Source organism: Globicephala melas, chromosome X (assembly GCF_963455315.2).
Source record: "Globicephala melas chromosome X, mGloMel1.2, whole genome shotgun sequence".
Taxonomy (NCBI): domain Eukaryota; kingdom Metazoa; phylum Chordata; class Mammalia; order Artiodactyla; family Delphinidae; genus Globicephala; species Globicephala melas.
The window spans coordinates 69,333,363-69,345,745 of NC_083335.1; the positions used below are offsets into that span (position 1 = coordinate 69,333,363).

At 45.2% G+C, this 12,383-nt stretch overlaps 1 protein-coding gene across 1 annotated transcript; it reads right to left on the minus strand.

Moving 5' to 3' along the window:
- Positions 1-493: 493 nt before the first annotated feature.
- On the minus strand, positions 494-1,369 carry LOC115850654 (OTU domain-containing protein 6A). Its single transcript, XM_030852351.2, has one exon. The coding sequence runs from the start codon at positions 1,367-1,369 to the stop codon at positions 494-496; it is 876 nt and encodes a 291-aa protein (XP_030708211.2).
- Positions 1,370-12,383: the final 11,014 nt, after the last annotated feature.

The window sequence follows — 12,383 nt, forward strand, 5'->3', positions numbered from 1 at the left end:
AAATCATTTCATTCACATCAACTCCAACTTTAAGTAATGAATACATTCACGGGGCAACCGGAAGATTCTGAGCTAAACTGATTTTTTTCCCCAAGTGAAGAACGCATCAAACCAAGTTGCCATTTTTTGAACCCCAAAGTTACTTGCAACGTGACCAGTTCTCATGGGTGCGGGCGCAGAGACCCTTCAGGGCAAGAAAGGTGAGAACTTGGCAAACTCACTCCGCTAGGGTAGGACGGTACAGATCTCTTCCTGGTCACCGGCCTCCGATCCCCCTACCCCGTGAAAGAAGCAACCCAGGGACGATCGAGGAGGATAGAAGAGCGAGGGAGGAAGAAGGGGGGGCGGGGGAGGAGAGAGGGGTGAACTCTAAGTAAAATGAATAAACAAAACCTTGAGAAAACCGAAGGAAAAAAGCGGAGCCTGCTGAGGAGACGCGGCGGCGGCAGATTCGGCTCCAACGGCGGCCGTCACGGCGATGGCGGCAGCGGGCCTAGATGAGACGCCGGGCCACGCTCCCGCCGGAGCCGGTGTCGAGTGGCTTCACCGAGTTGTAGTGCTCCGCGCTGCTGTAAGAGTACTGCTTGCAGACCAGGGTGAGCGGCTTCTTGGTGTACTCCTCTCCGATGACGATGGCGGGCGAGTTGGCCTGGATCACCTCGATGGGGGTCTGCAGGACGTGCGACAGGGCCCTCAGCTCGAGCTGGCTTCCACACGACGCGCTGAACACGATGTCGTCGCAGTAGCTCAAGAAGTCGTCGCGGCTGCAGGCGTCGCCGGTTTCGGGGTTGCTGAAGAAGGGCAGGAAGTCGTCGACATGCTGCCGCATGTACTCGGCGGTGCGCCTCCGCAGGCTCCCCACGGTCACGGAGAACACCAGCTGGTCTTGGATGGCGCGGTACATGCAGTGGTCGTCGGCCGGGATATCCTTCACCTCCAGATGCTTGGCCCGCAGGATGGCGCCGAGCTTCATTTCCTCGTCATGGCGCAAGCTGGCCAGATGCTCCCTCTCAGCCTTGTCCATCCAATCCTGGCTTTCTCTATTGAAGGCCTCCTTTCTTTTGTGCTTTCTCTGTGCCCTCCAGAGGTGAGGAGGCTTGTTCTCGAGATCCAGCTTGGCCAGATCTTCAGTGACAGAATCGAGGCTGCTGTTATCAGGGAAACTCTCCTGGAACTTCTCCAGCTCCTGCTGGTGCTTCTGCTCCATCTCGGCCTCGAGGCGAGCCACATCGAGGAGCAACTGCTTTCGTCTCTGCTTGTCGCTCTTGGGGATCGAGCTCTTCATGCCCTGAATGTGGGCCTGCAGCTCTGTCTTCTCGCGGCTGTGGCGTCGTAACATCCGCTGATGCTCACTCTGTGAATCTCCCATGATGTTTAAGGGCGGGCGAGAATCGAAGTTTGGTGGCTGAAGTACCGCTACACTTCACGTGAACAGTCTGACCACCGAACTGCCTAGAGCTCCTCAGCCTCCCCTGGCGGCTGTACTCTGTTCCCCTCACCCGCCGTTGCCCTCACTCTATTAACGGACCTCTCTGCCATTGGCCGCTGTCTCTCCGCGGCTACGCCTCCTAAACACTCCTGGCACTAGGATTGGCTGTTGGGAGACCCTACCTATGCTCCCATTAGACCACGTGGCAATACGTGCTTCCGGTTTCAGCGGGGTTCCTGTCCCGGTTGTAAAATCCCACCTTTGTGCGTTATGTGCAGCAGCTGAGCTTGTGGAGGTTTTCGTGGACTCTGAACTGCGTACTTCACTTCCTAGCCTGAACACAATGCAGACACTGGTCCTGCTTGAGAATCACATGACAAATACTGTTACACCAGCTGAATGTGCTCTGACACTGGACTTGTCATTGTTCCCAGTGTTCAGGAGGTAATGTGGCTCTCTCCAGTTCTTTAGCTGCCTTGACTGATGAACCCTTAATTTTGTGTGTGTGTGTGTGTGTGTGGTACGCGGGCCCCTCACTGTCGTGGCCTCCCCCGTTGCGGAGCACAGGCTCCGGACACGCAGGCTCAGTGGCAATGGCCCACGGGCCCAGCCGCTCCGCGGCACGTGGGATCTTCCCGGACCGGGGCACGAACCCGTGTCCCCTGCATCGGCAGGCGGACTCTCAACCACTGTGCCACCAGGGAAGCCCTGAACCCTTAATTTTGTGTATCAGAACAAAGATATTTCCTTATGTTCCTGGGAACACAGAATCCTTTCAGTTTAGGCCTCAAATCCACCCTGTCCCATCTCAGTGTGAGAAAGCAACAACCTGAAAGTTCACTACAGCTGAGCAGACTTTGTCTCGTGCCAACAGAATGCACCTACCCTAAACTCCCCTTCTCCTGGGTTCCCAGCTTCCAAAATGGGCTCCCATGAAGCACGGCAGTTGACCTTCATCAAGCCACTTCCTTCTGATTATTTTGAATCTCTAAAAGTTCTAAAAAATAAAATAAAATAAAGTAAAATAAAATCCCTAAGCTCTTTCAAACATGCTCTCATCCTGCCCCACTCTGCTCATCTGTATCTTGAACTCCCAAACGGGAAGGCTCTTGAGACAACCTCCTCCTTGTTACAAAGGAGGAAAGTGGACATTTGTCCAAGTTTTTACATATATCAAAACTTCAGTCGTTTTTATTGCTAAGTAGTATTCCATGATATGGATGTACTGTAGTTCATTTAACCATTCACCTGTTGAAGGACCTCTGGGTTATTTCCAGTTTGGGGTTGTTACAATCCCTGCTATAAACACCCATATACAGGTTTTTTGTGTGAGCACAGGGCTTCATTTCTCTGGGAAAAAATGCCCAGGAGTGCAATTTCTGGGTCATATTATAAGTGTATGTTTAGTTTTTTAAGAAGCTATTTTCCAGAGTGATTGTACCATTGTGCATTCTCACCAGCAGTGTATGCGGAATCCAGTTTCTCTGCATCCTCACCAGCATTTGGTGTTGTCATAATTTTTTTATTTTTAGTCATTCTGATAGATGTGTAGTGACATCTCACTGTGGTTTTTAATTTGTGTTTCCCTGGTGGCTAATCATGTTCATCTTTTCATGTGCCCATTTGCCATCTGTGCTGTATCCTCTTGGGTAAAATCTTTACGTCATTTGCCCATTTTATAACTGGACTGTTTTTTACCACTGAGTTTTGAGACTTCTTTCTATATTCTAGATACTTGTTCTTTGTTGGATATGTGCTTTGCAAGTATTTTCTCCCACATTGTAACTTGTCTTTTCATCTCTTGGTGTCTCTCAGAGCAAAAGTTTTAAATTTCGATGAAGTCCAATTTATCCATTTTTTCCTCTCTAAGTCATGGTTTTGGTGTCAAGAACTCTTTGTCTAACTCTAGATACCAAAGAATTTGTCCTTTTTTTTTTTTTACTAAAAGTTTTATAGTTTTGCGTTTTAAGTTGAAACCTGTGATCTGTTTTGTGTTTATTTTCATGTAAAGTTTGAGGCTTAAGCCAAGGTTCATTCTTTTGCCTATGGTGGTCCAATTCCTCCAGCATCATTTGCTGGAAATGCTATGCTTCCTCCATTGAATTGGTTTCGCATCTTTGTCAAAAATCAGTTAGGCATGTTTGTGTATGTCTATTTCTGGATTCTCTATTCTTTCCCATTGATCAATGTGTCTATCCCTCCTCCAACACCATAGTCTTGATTACTATGGAATAAATCTTGAATATAGGTAGACCCTTTCCTTCAATTTTATTCTTTTTTCAAAATTGTTTTAGCTATTCTAATTCTTTGTCTTTCCATATAAATTTTAGAATAATCTTGTCTATATCTACAAACAAATCTTTCTGGGATTTTCATAGGAATTGTGTTAGAGCCATATATTAATTTGAGGAGAATTGACATCTTTACTACGTTGAGTTTTCCAATCCATGAACACCTGGGTATGTATCTCCATTTATTTAAATTTTCATTGATTTTTTTCATGAATGTTTTATAATTTTCAGCATATATGTCCTGCACATATTTTGTTAGATTTACATTTAAGCATTTCATTCTCTGAGTGATTGTAAATGGTATTGTGTTTTTAATTTTGGTGTTCACATGTGCATTGCTAGCATACAGAAATACAGTTGACTTTTGTATGTTCATCTTGTATTCTATGACCTTGTTCAACTGACTTACTATTTCTAGGTGTTTTATATTTTATTTCTTTTTGGTAGATTCGTTGGAATTTTCTATGTAGAGAATCATGTTGCCTGTGAATAGGGACAGTTTTATTTCATATTTCCAGTCTGTATCCTTTCATTTCCCTTTTTTGCCTTATTGCACTGATTATAACTTCTAGCACTATATTGAATAAGAGTGGTGAGGGCGGGCAGGCTCGCTTTGTTCTGGGTCTTGGGGGAAAGCATTTCATCTTTCAACATTAAGTATGAATTAGCTGCAGGGTTTTTTTGGGTTTTCTTGGTAGATGATCTTTATCAAGTTGAGGAAATTCCCCTCTCTATTTTTCTGAGACTTTTTTTTTGTAATATGAATGGGTATTGAGTTTTGTCAAGTATTTTTTTCTGTATCAATTGAATTGTTTGTGTGATTTTTCTTCTTTAGCTTATTAATATGGTGGATTACGTTGATGTACTGTCAAGTATTGAACCAGCCTTGCATCCCTGAAGTTACCCCCATTTGGTCATGGTTTACAATTCTTTATATACGTCGCTCAATTCTATTTGCTAAGGTTTTATTAGGGATTTAAAAATCTACCTTCATGAGAGATATTTGCCTGTAGGTTTCTCTTTCAGTACTGTTTTGTTTGGTTTTGATATTAGGGTAATACTAGCTTCATAAAATGAATTTGGAAGTCTTCCTTCCTCTTCTGTTTTTCTAGAAGAGATTATGTAACAGAGTTAATTCTTTCAGTGTTTGGTGGGATTCTTCAGTGAAAACATCTGGGCCAAAAGATTGCTGTTGAGGGAGCATTAAAATTACAAAATTGTTTTCCTTAATAGTTGTGGGGCTAATCGATTTCTCCATCGAACCTGAATGAGATCCTTGCTGGGTAGAATAATCTTGGTTGTTGGTTCTTCCCTTTCATCACTTTATATATGTCATGCCACTCCCTTCTTGCTTATAGAGTTTCTGCTGAGAAATCAGCTGTTAACCTTATGGGAGTTCCCTTGTACGTTATTTGTCGTTTTTCCCCTGCTGCTTTCAATAATTTTTCTTTGTCTTTAATTTTTGCCAAGTTGATTACTATGTGCCTCGCTTGTTTCTCCTTGTGTTTATCCCTTATGGGAGTCTCGGCAGTTCCTAGACTTGGGTGGTTATTTCCTTTCCCATGTTAAGGAAGTTTTCAAGTATAATCTCTTCAAATATTTTCTTCAGTCCTTTCTCTCTTTTCCTTCTGGGACCCCTATTCACAACGTAATGTGAACATTATTGTGCTTAATGTTGTCCCAGAAGTCTCTTAGACTGTCTTCATTTCTTTTCATTCTTTTTTCTTTATTCTGTTCCGTAGCAGTGAATTCCATCTCTGTGTCTTTCAGGTCACTTATCCGTTCTTCTGCCTTAATTATTCTGCTATTGATTCCTTCTAGTGTAGTTTTCATTTCAGTTATTGTATTGTTTATCTCTGCTTGTTTGTTCTTTAATTTTTCTAGGTCTCTGTTAAACATTTCTTGCATCTTCTCGATCTTTGCCTCTATTCTTTTTCTGAGGTCCTGGATTATCTTCACTATCATTATTCTGAATTCTTTTTCTGGAAGGTTGCCTATTTCCACTTCATTTAGTTGTTTTTCTGGGGTTTTCTCTTGTTCCTTCATCTGGTACATAGCTCTCTGCCTTTTCATCTTGTCTATCTTTCTTTGAATGTGGTTTTTGTTCCACAGGTTGCTGGATTGTAGTTCTTCTTGCTTCTGCTGTCTGCCCTCTGGTGGATGAGGCTATCTAAGAGGCTTGTGCAAGTTTCCTGATGGGAGAGAATGGTGGTGTGTAGAGCTGGCTGTTGCTCTGGTGGGCAGAGCTCAGTAACGTCCACAGCTGAGTTTTTGATAAGGATTAGTTGGCAGGGAGTTCAAGGCTATCTTTTCCAATAAGAAGCATTGGGAATGGTGATAGGTCATCTTGTTGATCAACAGCATATGCTTTGCCCGTTGGTGAGGTGGGAGGGGAAAAGAATTAATGCCTGTCTTGCAGGGGGCTGTGATGATCAAATGTATGTCAGGCACCCAGTTCAGTGTCCGGCTCCGAGGAAGACAGTAATAAATGGAAGTTCCTTTCCTCTACCTTACCCCAGTCCCTACCTCCCAGCTCCTGCCCCCACTCCATTCTCACACATCCTCCCCATTTCATTTCATCACCGCCAGTCCTCCTGCCCTTCATAGGCCAGCAGAGACAGCAGTTTCCATGGTAACCAGCATACTCATTAGTTCAGAGTTTATTGGTCCTTAAGTGTCTGTCTGGACTGGGTTCCTAGCTCACATCAGAGGGAGATTTCCAGTGAGCTCAAGGGCTGCTGAGAAATTGTCAAACACAAGCCATTATATTCAAGTTTTCCTAATTAGAAACAATAGCATACAATGATATTTTGGTGTAAAGAGAGAAGATGTGAGGAAATCATCTCATCTTGGATGCTACAGATGCTCACAGCTCCTATGCATCTGGAGAATCCCCAGCACTCGGAGATGCAGGATTATATCGCTGGGGTATAGGTGTTGGAGTGTGAGTAAGGAGGCCGGGAGATTGAGCAACAGGAAGCCAACCTCACTGAAGGTATTTTGGGTATCTTTCTGAGGATTTGTTCTTTCCTCACCCTCCCACCTGTCCCTTCAGGCTCTAAGGTCATAAGAGTTTCCTGCTCTGTTCATGCTGGGTTTCTATACTGACCCCAGCCTTGTCCTTGACTGTACTCCTATGCTTGAACTGCTTTTCTCATTCGGTCAGCCACCATTTATCAGTCCTACGAGATGCCAGGCACTGTGCTAGGCACTGTGGATATAACCATGAACACAGTAGACAAAGATCCCTAACCTCAAGGAGCTTATAGCCAAGTAGGGGAAGACAGTCAAAAAACAAGGAACTGCAGAAACGTATGGTTTCAAGGTAATGGCTTTTTCTGCAATTTGCCTGAGCAGAAGAAAGGGCTAATTTAGAAATAACAGCCGTCTCTTCTTTAAGCTCGTATGTTATTAGGGCAGCATCCTCTGGAACTTATAGGAAAATCAAATGTATAGACTATATAACTACCACCATCACTACATCGATAGGTTCTGTTCACCGAGTACTTTCTCTCTTGTGTGTGTATTCTTTCCTTTTGGAAACATACCTTGCATGGAAGAGTTTGTACGTGGTTTCAGAATTTTACTGTGATGATGTTTGTCTACTTTGCAGATTTTCATGGCACCTAGCACAGCTGAGTGAAGGTAGTGGGGCAAGGTTTTCCCTGATGAAAATGAAGTGCTCTTTTGAGCATTTCTTACATTTCATTGATGTTCTTAGGTGTCCTTGTATTCTTATAACTAAAAGTACATAGGCATGGCTTAAATACTGGTTGACATTCACCCCATGGTTAAAAATTTTGGCCATCATACGGGAGGGATATTTAAATGGAGGGTTCCAGGAACAAACCCTGCTGATGTGGGAAATATGACAATCTCTTTAAATTCACACTCCACATGCCCTCATAGCATCTTGCCATTATTGCAGTCTAAAGATTAACCTGAGCGTCCTGCATCTCTTCGTGGCTAAGTTTGCAGCCCCAGGAGAGAGAGATACAGCTCTCAGTGCCCGTGAGGTCACGGTGTTCCAAGCTTCTCCATTGTTGGAAGCACCAGAGACCCCAAAGCAGAAGACGAGAGGACGGGTATGTAATTTTAGGGTCATTTTAGGGCAGTACTTTAAAGGATGTTAAAGTGAATCATGTATGTTAGGAAAAATATCTCTTACACAAATATATTTCTTTGTCAAAGGTGTGTATGCGTGTGTGTGAGAGTTGAGTGTATGTGTGCGTGTGCATTGTGTGTGTGTGTGCATGTGTGGATACTGTGTGCATGCACAGTGTGTGAGAGTGTGTGTCTGTGTCCCATCTCGTCATGTTCCTGTTCTCCAATCACAGCAAGGAGTGTACTGTCCATCGTGTCTCTTTGGGACCAGAACTGCACGTATCTAGCCTTGAATTCAGCTTCCTTCATGAGTCCCTTCTCCCGTCCCTGGCAAGAACTGGAAAACAGGACCTAGTGAGGGGTCAGAAAATTGCAGAGAAATAAAACTGTGCAGAAGGCGGCAATGAGGATGAAAAACCATAATTCCGACTGGAAGAAGAGTAGAGCTACTGTTAGCGTCTTGTTTTACTCTTGTGAATCTGGATGTATCCCCTATGTAGAGTTTAAGTCAAAACTCCAGACTTAATACTAAAAAGGAAGCATAGTTTGGAAAGATAGTTTTGAAAAAATCAAGGAAAATTCACATAAGTCTTAAGAAAATGGTTTCATTCTGTGATGCATTACTGAGAAATAAAGTTCTTAAATCTGTATAACTGTTATCAGGCAATTTATAGGTGTTTTATCTAGTACTGGGACATAAGAAGAATAACTGGAATAACAGGAATACATTGGCTGGCTTTAAATTAGAGCTTTTTAAGGAGAAAACTGTGACAAGATTGTATGTCCACTCAGTGAGATTTATTTTCTAAGCAAGAACTGTTTGGAAGATTCAGCATAAATATGAAAATCTGTTCCCAAAAGGGCATGAACCTGCTTGTCCTAAGGCAGTTTTCTTCTCTGAAACAGAAGCATATCCATATAGTCTTTAATGTATATTCTTTATATCTTGTACTTAGGAGGTGATAATTATGCATTGTATATATGATTGTGTGCCTTGCAATAAAGTAAGAACTGTACCTAAAATAACAAAACAAAACAAAACAAAACAAAACAAAACAAAAAGCAAGGAACTGCAGAATGGCATGCAAAATTAAAGCTGAGCTTTGGAACAATCTTGCTCTTGACTAGGGTCCCAGCCCTGTTTCTTCCTTTTTTCCTCCTTATCAATGGTCTATATACTCAGTGTAGCTTCTCCTTCCCCATCTGCTAAGGGATCACATGCGTTCATGTAGGAGAGTGTGAGACTCGTTACTGTCACCAGTGGCATGAGGTTAGATGTAAGGGTGAGTCTTCTGGGAGAAATGGCCATGTGAGCCCCCCAAATCCTGGGGTCCCTTTGGAAATAGGAAAGGTCCCTGTTGCCCACCAGGGCAGAGGAGAGCAGCCATCTCCAGTCCTCTGGCACCTTCCAGCTGAGTCAGTCTTGGCCTTTCCTGCCCCCATCCCTAACGTTCTGTTTTGGTTTCTTGGTCAGCCTCCACCTCCTGATCATTCTTAGTTTGCCAGCTGTGAGAAAGGGAGACTGGAACTTGAACCAGAAAGCCCTGCCCAACAAGCAGAAGAGTTGGATGGGATGGATGTGGGTGTGAAGTGTGCAGGAAAAACCCCCTAGCATAGTGAGGACACCTTTGAAAGAATTTGACTAAACCATTAAGTGCAGAAGATGGGAGCTACCATGATCTCTGGGTCAGCTGAGAAATTGGAGGTGACCCACGGGCCTCCCTAGGTCACTGAGTGGGGTCTGCTCTCTGGATGTGACAGAAAAAGTCAACTGCTGACCACAAGATCCTGGGACTGAGGGTTGCCAAGTTTAGCAAATAAAGACACAAGACACCATTAAATTTGAATTTCAGGTGAACAGTGAATGTTTTAGTATAAGTATGTCCCATGCAATATTTGGGGCATATTTATACTAAAACATTATTCGTTGTTTATGTGAAATTCAGATTTAACTGGCATCCTGTATTCTATCTGGGAACCCTATGAGGGTGGGGTAAAAACTGCTATGTTAGGGAAGGACTAACTTTGTTTTTTTTGTCTGTTTCCAGGGGAGTAGAGTAGGACCAGTGGAGAGCCGGGCCTCGGTCTGAGAGCAGGAAGAAGGATTTCACTGGCAGGGCACTCGATGACAGCCATGAGGAGCCCTCCATGAGTAACTTGGAATTAGAAACCTTGGAGAGTCCTTCCAGCTCTGATAGTCTCTGAGCCTCAGAATCTCTAGGGATTTTAAAAGGATGGGGTGGGGAGATGATGGAGGAGGATAAGACTAAGAATTAGAAGCCCCCAAAGAGCCTTCACCATTTTTCTCTTTGGTGTTAGGATGGTGGGATGCATGCAGATGCATCAGCTGGGCACATGGCTTTCTCTGTGCAGATGGGAAGTCAGAGTTTCTATAATATTCCAAACACTCTTGCTGTCATTGATTCTGCTCTTACGTTTTTGACACCCATTTTCCAAGGTAACACTGCTTGGAGGGAAACCCATCCCAGGGCAGGCCCAGACTCTGGGCTTTCTTTCTTCAGTGCCCATCCCCTCCTCTTAAGGACAGTGGCAGCAGCAACCTACATGTGGACACCATTTCACAGCTCACAAAGTGACTGACCATCTGTTCCTTATGTGGATTCTCACAAGTCCGAGAGGGAGTATTCATCTCCTATTTACATTTGAGGAAGACAAACCCCAGAGATTTGCCCAGTGCCAGGCAAATGGGTCAGGCCTCCACCCGCTCAGGAATTTTTATAATGAACACCAGTGCGTGCCTGCCATGTAGCCTGTGTTAGGGGCTGAGCACCTGAGAAGAGTAAGACCCAGTACCACCCAGTTTCTGCCCCTGAGAGCTCCCAGACCAGGGTGGGAGGTGGAGGAGTCAAGGTCAGTGGATGGACAAATGCATGAAGAGGCAAGAATAACAAAACCCAAGTCCTCAGGGCTGGGCTGAGTATGAGTGAGGATCCCCCTCAGGGCCAGCTCTGTGGAGACAGACCACTCAGCGGCCAGGCATTCTTCCTCTGTGGCGGGCAGAGGGTCCTCTCTTTTTGGGCTGGCTGCAGTCTCCACTTGCTGCCTTGGCTCTGTCCCTGGACGTGTCCCTGGGCCCCGTGCATTTGGCCCACAGCCCACCTGGGCCAGACGGAGGCAGCTTCTCCTTGGCAGGGAAGTGCAGATCTTTTCCCTGCTAGGCTCCCCAGGGCCTCGCGGAGGCTTCTCCTTCCCCGCCCCCACCCCCATCCTTTTGTCCAGTAGAATCTTTCCTGGAATTCCAATTGGAAGCAGAGTAAAAGAGAGCTAGTGCTCTCTTTCAAGTGGGAGCTGGCAACTCCAGAGCCCTTTGCTCAGCCCCCGCTGCAGTTGCCCCGGCAGCAGGTCTCTGGAAGCCCAGGGTCAGCAGAACACACTTTAGAAACCGGCAGCCGGCTTCATGTGACATCACAGGGCCTGCTTGCCCCACAGGCACCTCTCACAGATGGTGGCCCGAGCTAAGCTTCTAATTTGCTCTGTCAGCCTTGCAAGAAGTCTCGTCCTCTTGCATTTCCTTCCCTGCTATCCATCCAGAGACCGAGTCAGAACCTTGGCCGTTACCAGTGACTCCTATCCCCCACCCCCTCCACACCAGAGGCCCAGACAGGACTGTTTCTTTTCTTTTTTTCTTAATTTTAATTTAAGACATTTTTATTGAAGTATAGTTGATTTACAATGTTGTGTTAGTTTCAGGTGTACAGCAAACTGATTTGGTTATATGTGGGTATATATAGATACATATGTATACATATATTACATGTATATACATATATATATGCATATATATATATATATCCTTTTTCAGATTCTTTTCCATTATAGGTTGTTACAAGATATTGAGTAGAGTTCCCTGTGCTGTCCAGTACGTCCTTGTTGGTTATCTGCTTCATACATAGTAGTGTGTATCTGTTAATCCTAAACTCCTAGGGGGACTGTTTCTTACCTGCCAGAGCTGTTTCTGTCCCTTGCTTCTCGTCTGTGTTCAGTGTTTATGGAGCTTTGTTCCCCGTTGGGGGATAGTCTCAGGAAGTTTCCCCAACAGGAGGTGGACTAAGGAGTGGGCTGCCCTTACCCCAAACAATGAAGTCAGTCTAGCAGGGCGAGAGATGTGGGCCAGCAGGCCTTGCAGCGCTGGGGAAAGTCCCCATGAGCCCATGCACTTACATTATGTGGCTGCAGAACTGGGCCTGCAAGTAGGTATTAGAGAGGAGGAGGGGGATGGGCCTGTGTGTCTATCATGGGGGCAACTAGGTCCCTGGGCCCTGACAGTCACCCTGGGCCTGACAGTCGTCCTGTGGCATTTGGCACAAGTCACCATCCCTGGTCAGAAGCTGATGGCACCTCGTCCTGGTCCCCAGGATTAAGCCCAAACTCCTCATCCCCGTGTCCTGACTCAGAAATTGTCTCCGTTGCCCTTTTCAGCCTCCCTTCCCAGCAGCCCCTTCACCACCATTCAACACCCTCCACACATTTCCTGAAGGACTGGATGGGACGAAACTGAAAGCAAGGAAGGTTTGCAGGCCAAGGTGGAGTGCATGGTG

Excerpts from the sequence above, each read along its gene's own strand:
- LOC115850654 (XM_030852351.2), bottom strand. The coding sequence starts at position 1,369 with ATGGGAGATTCACAGAGTGAGCATCAGCGGATGTTACGACGCCACAGC.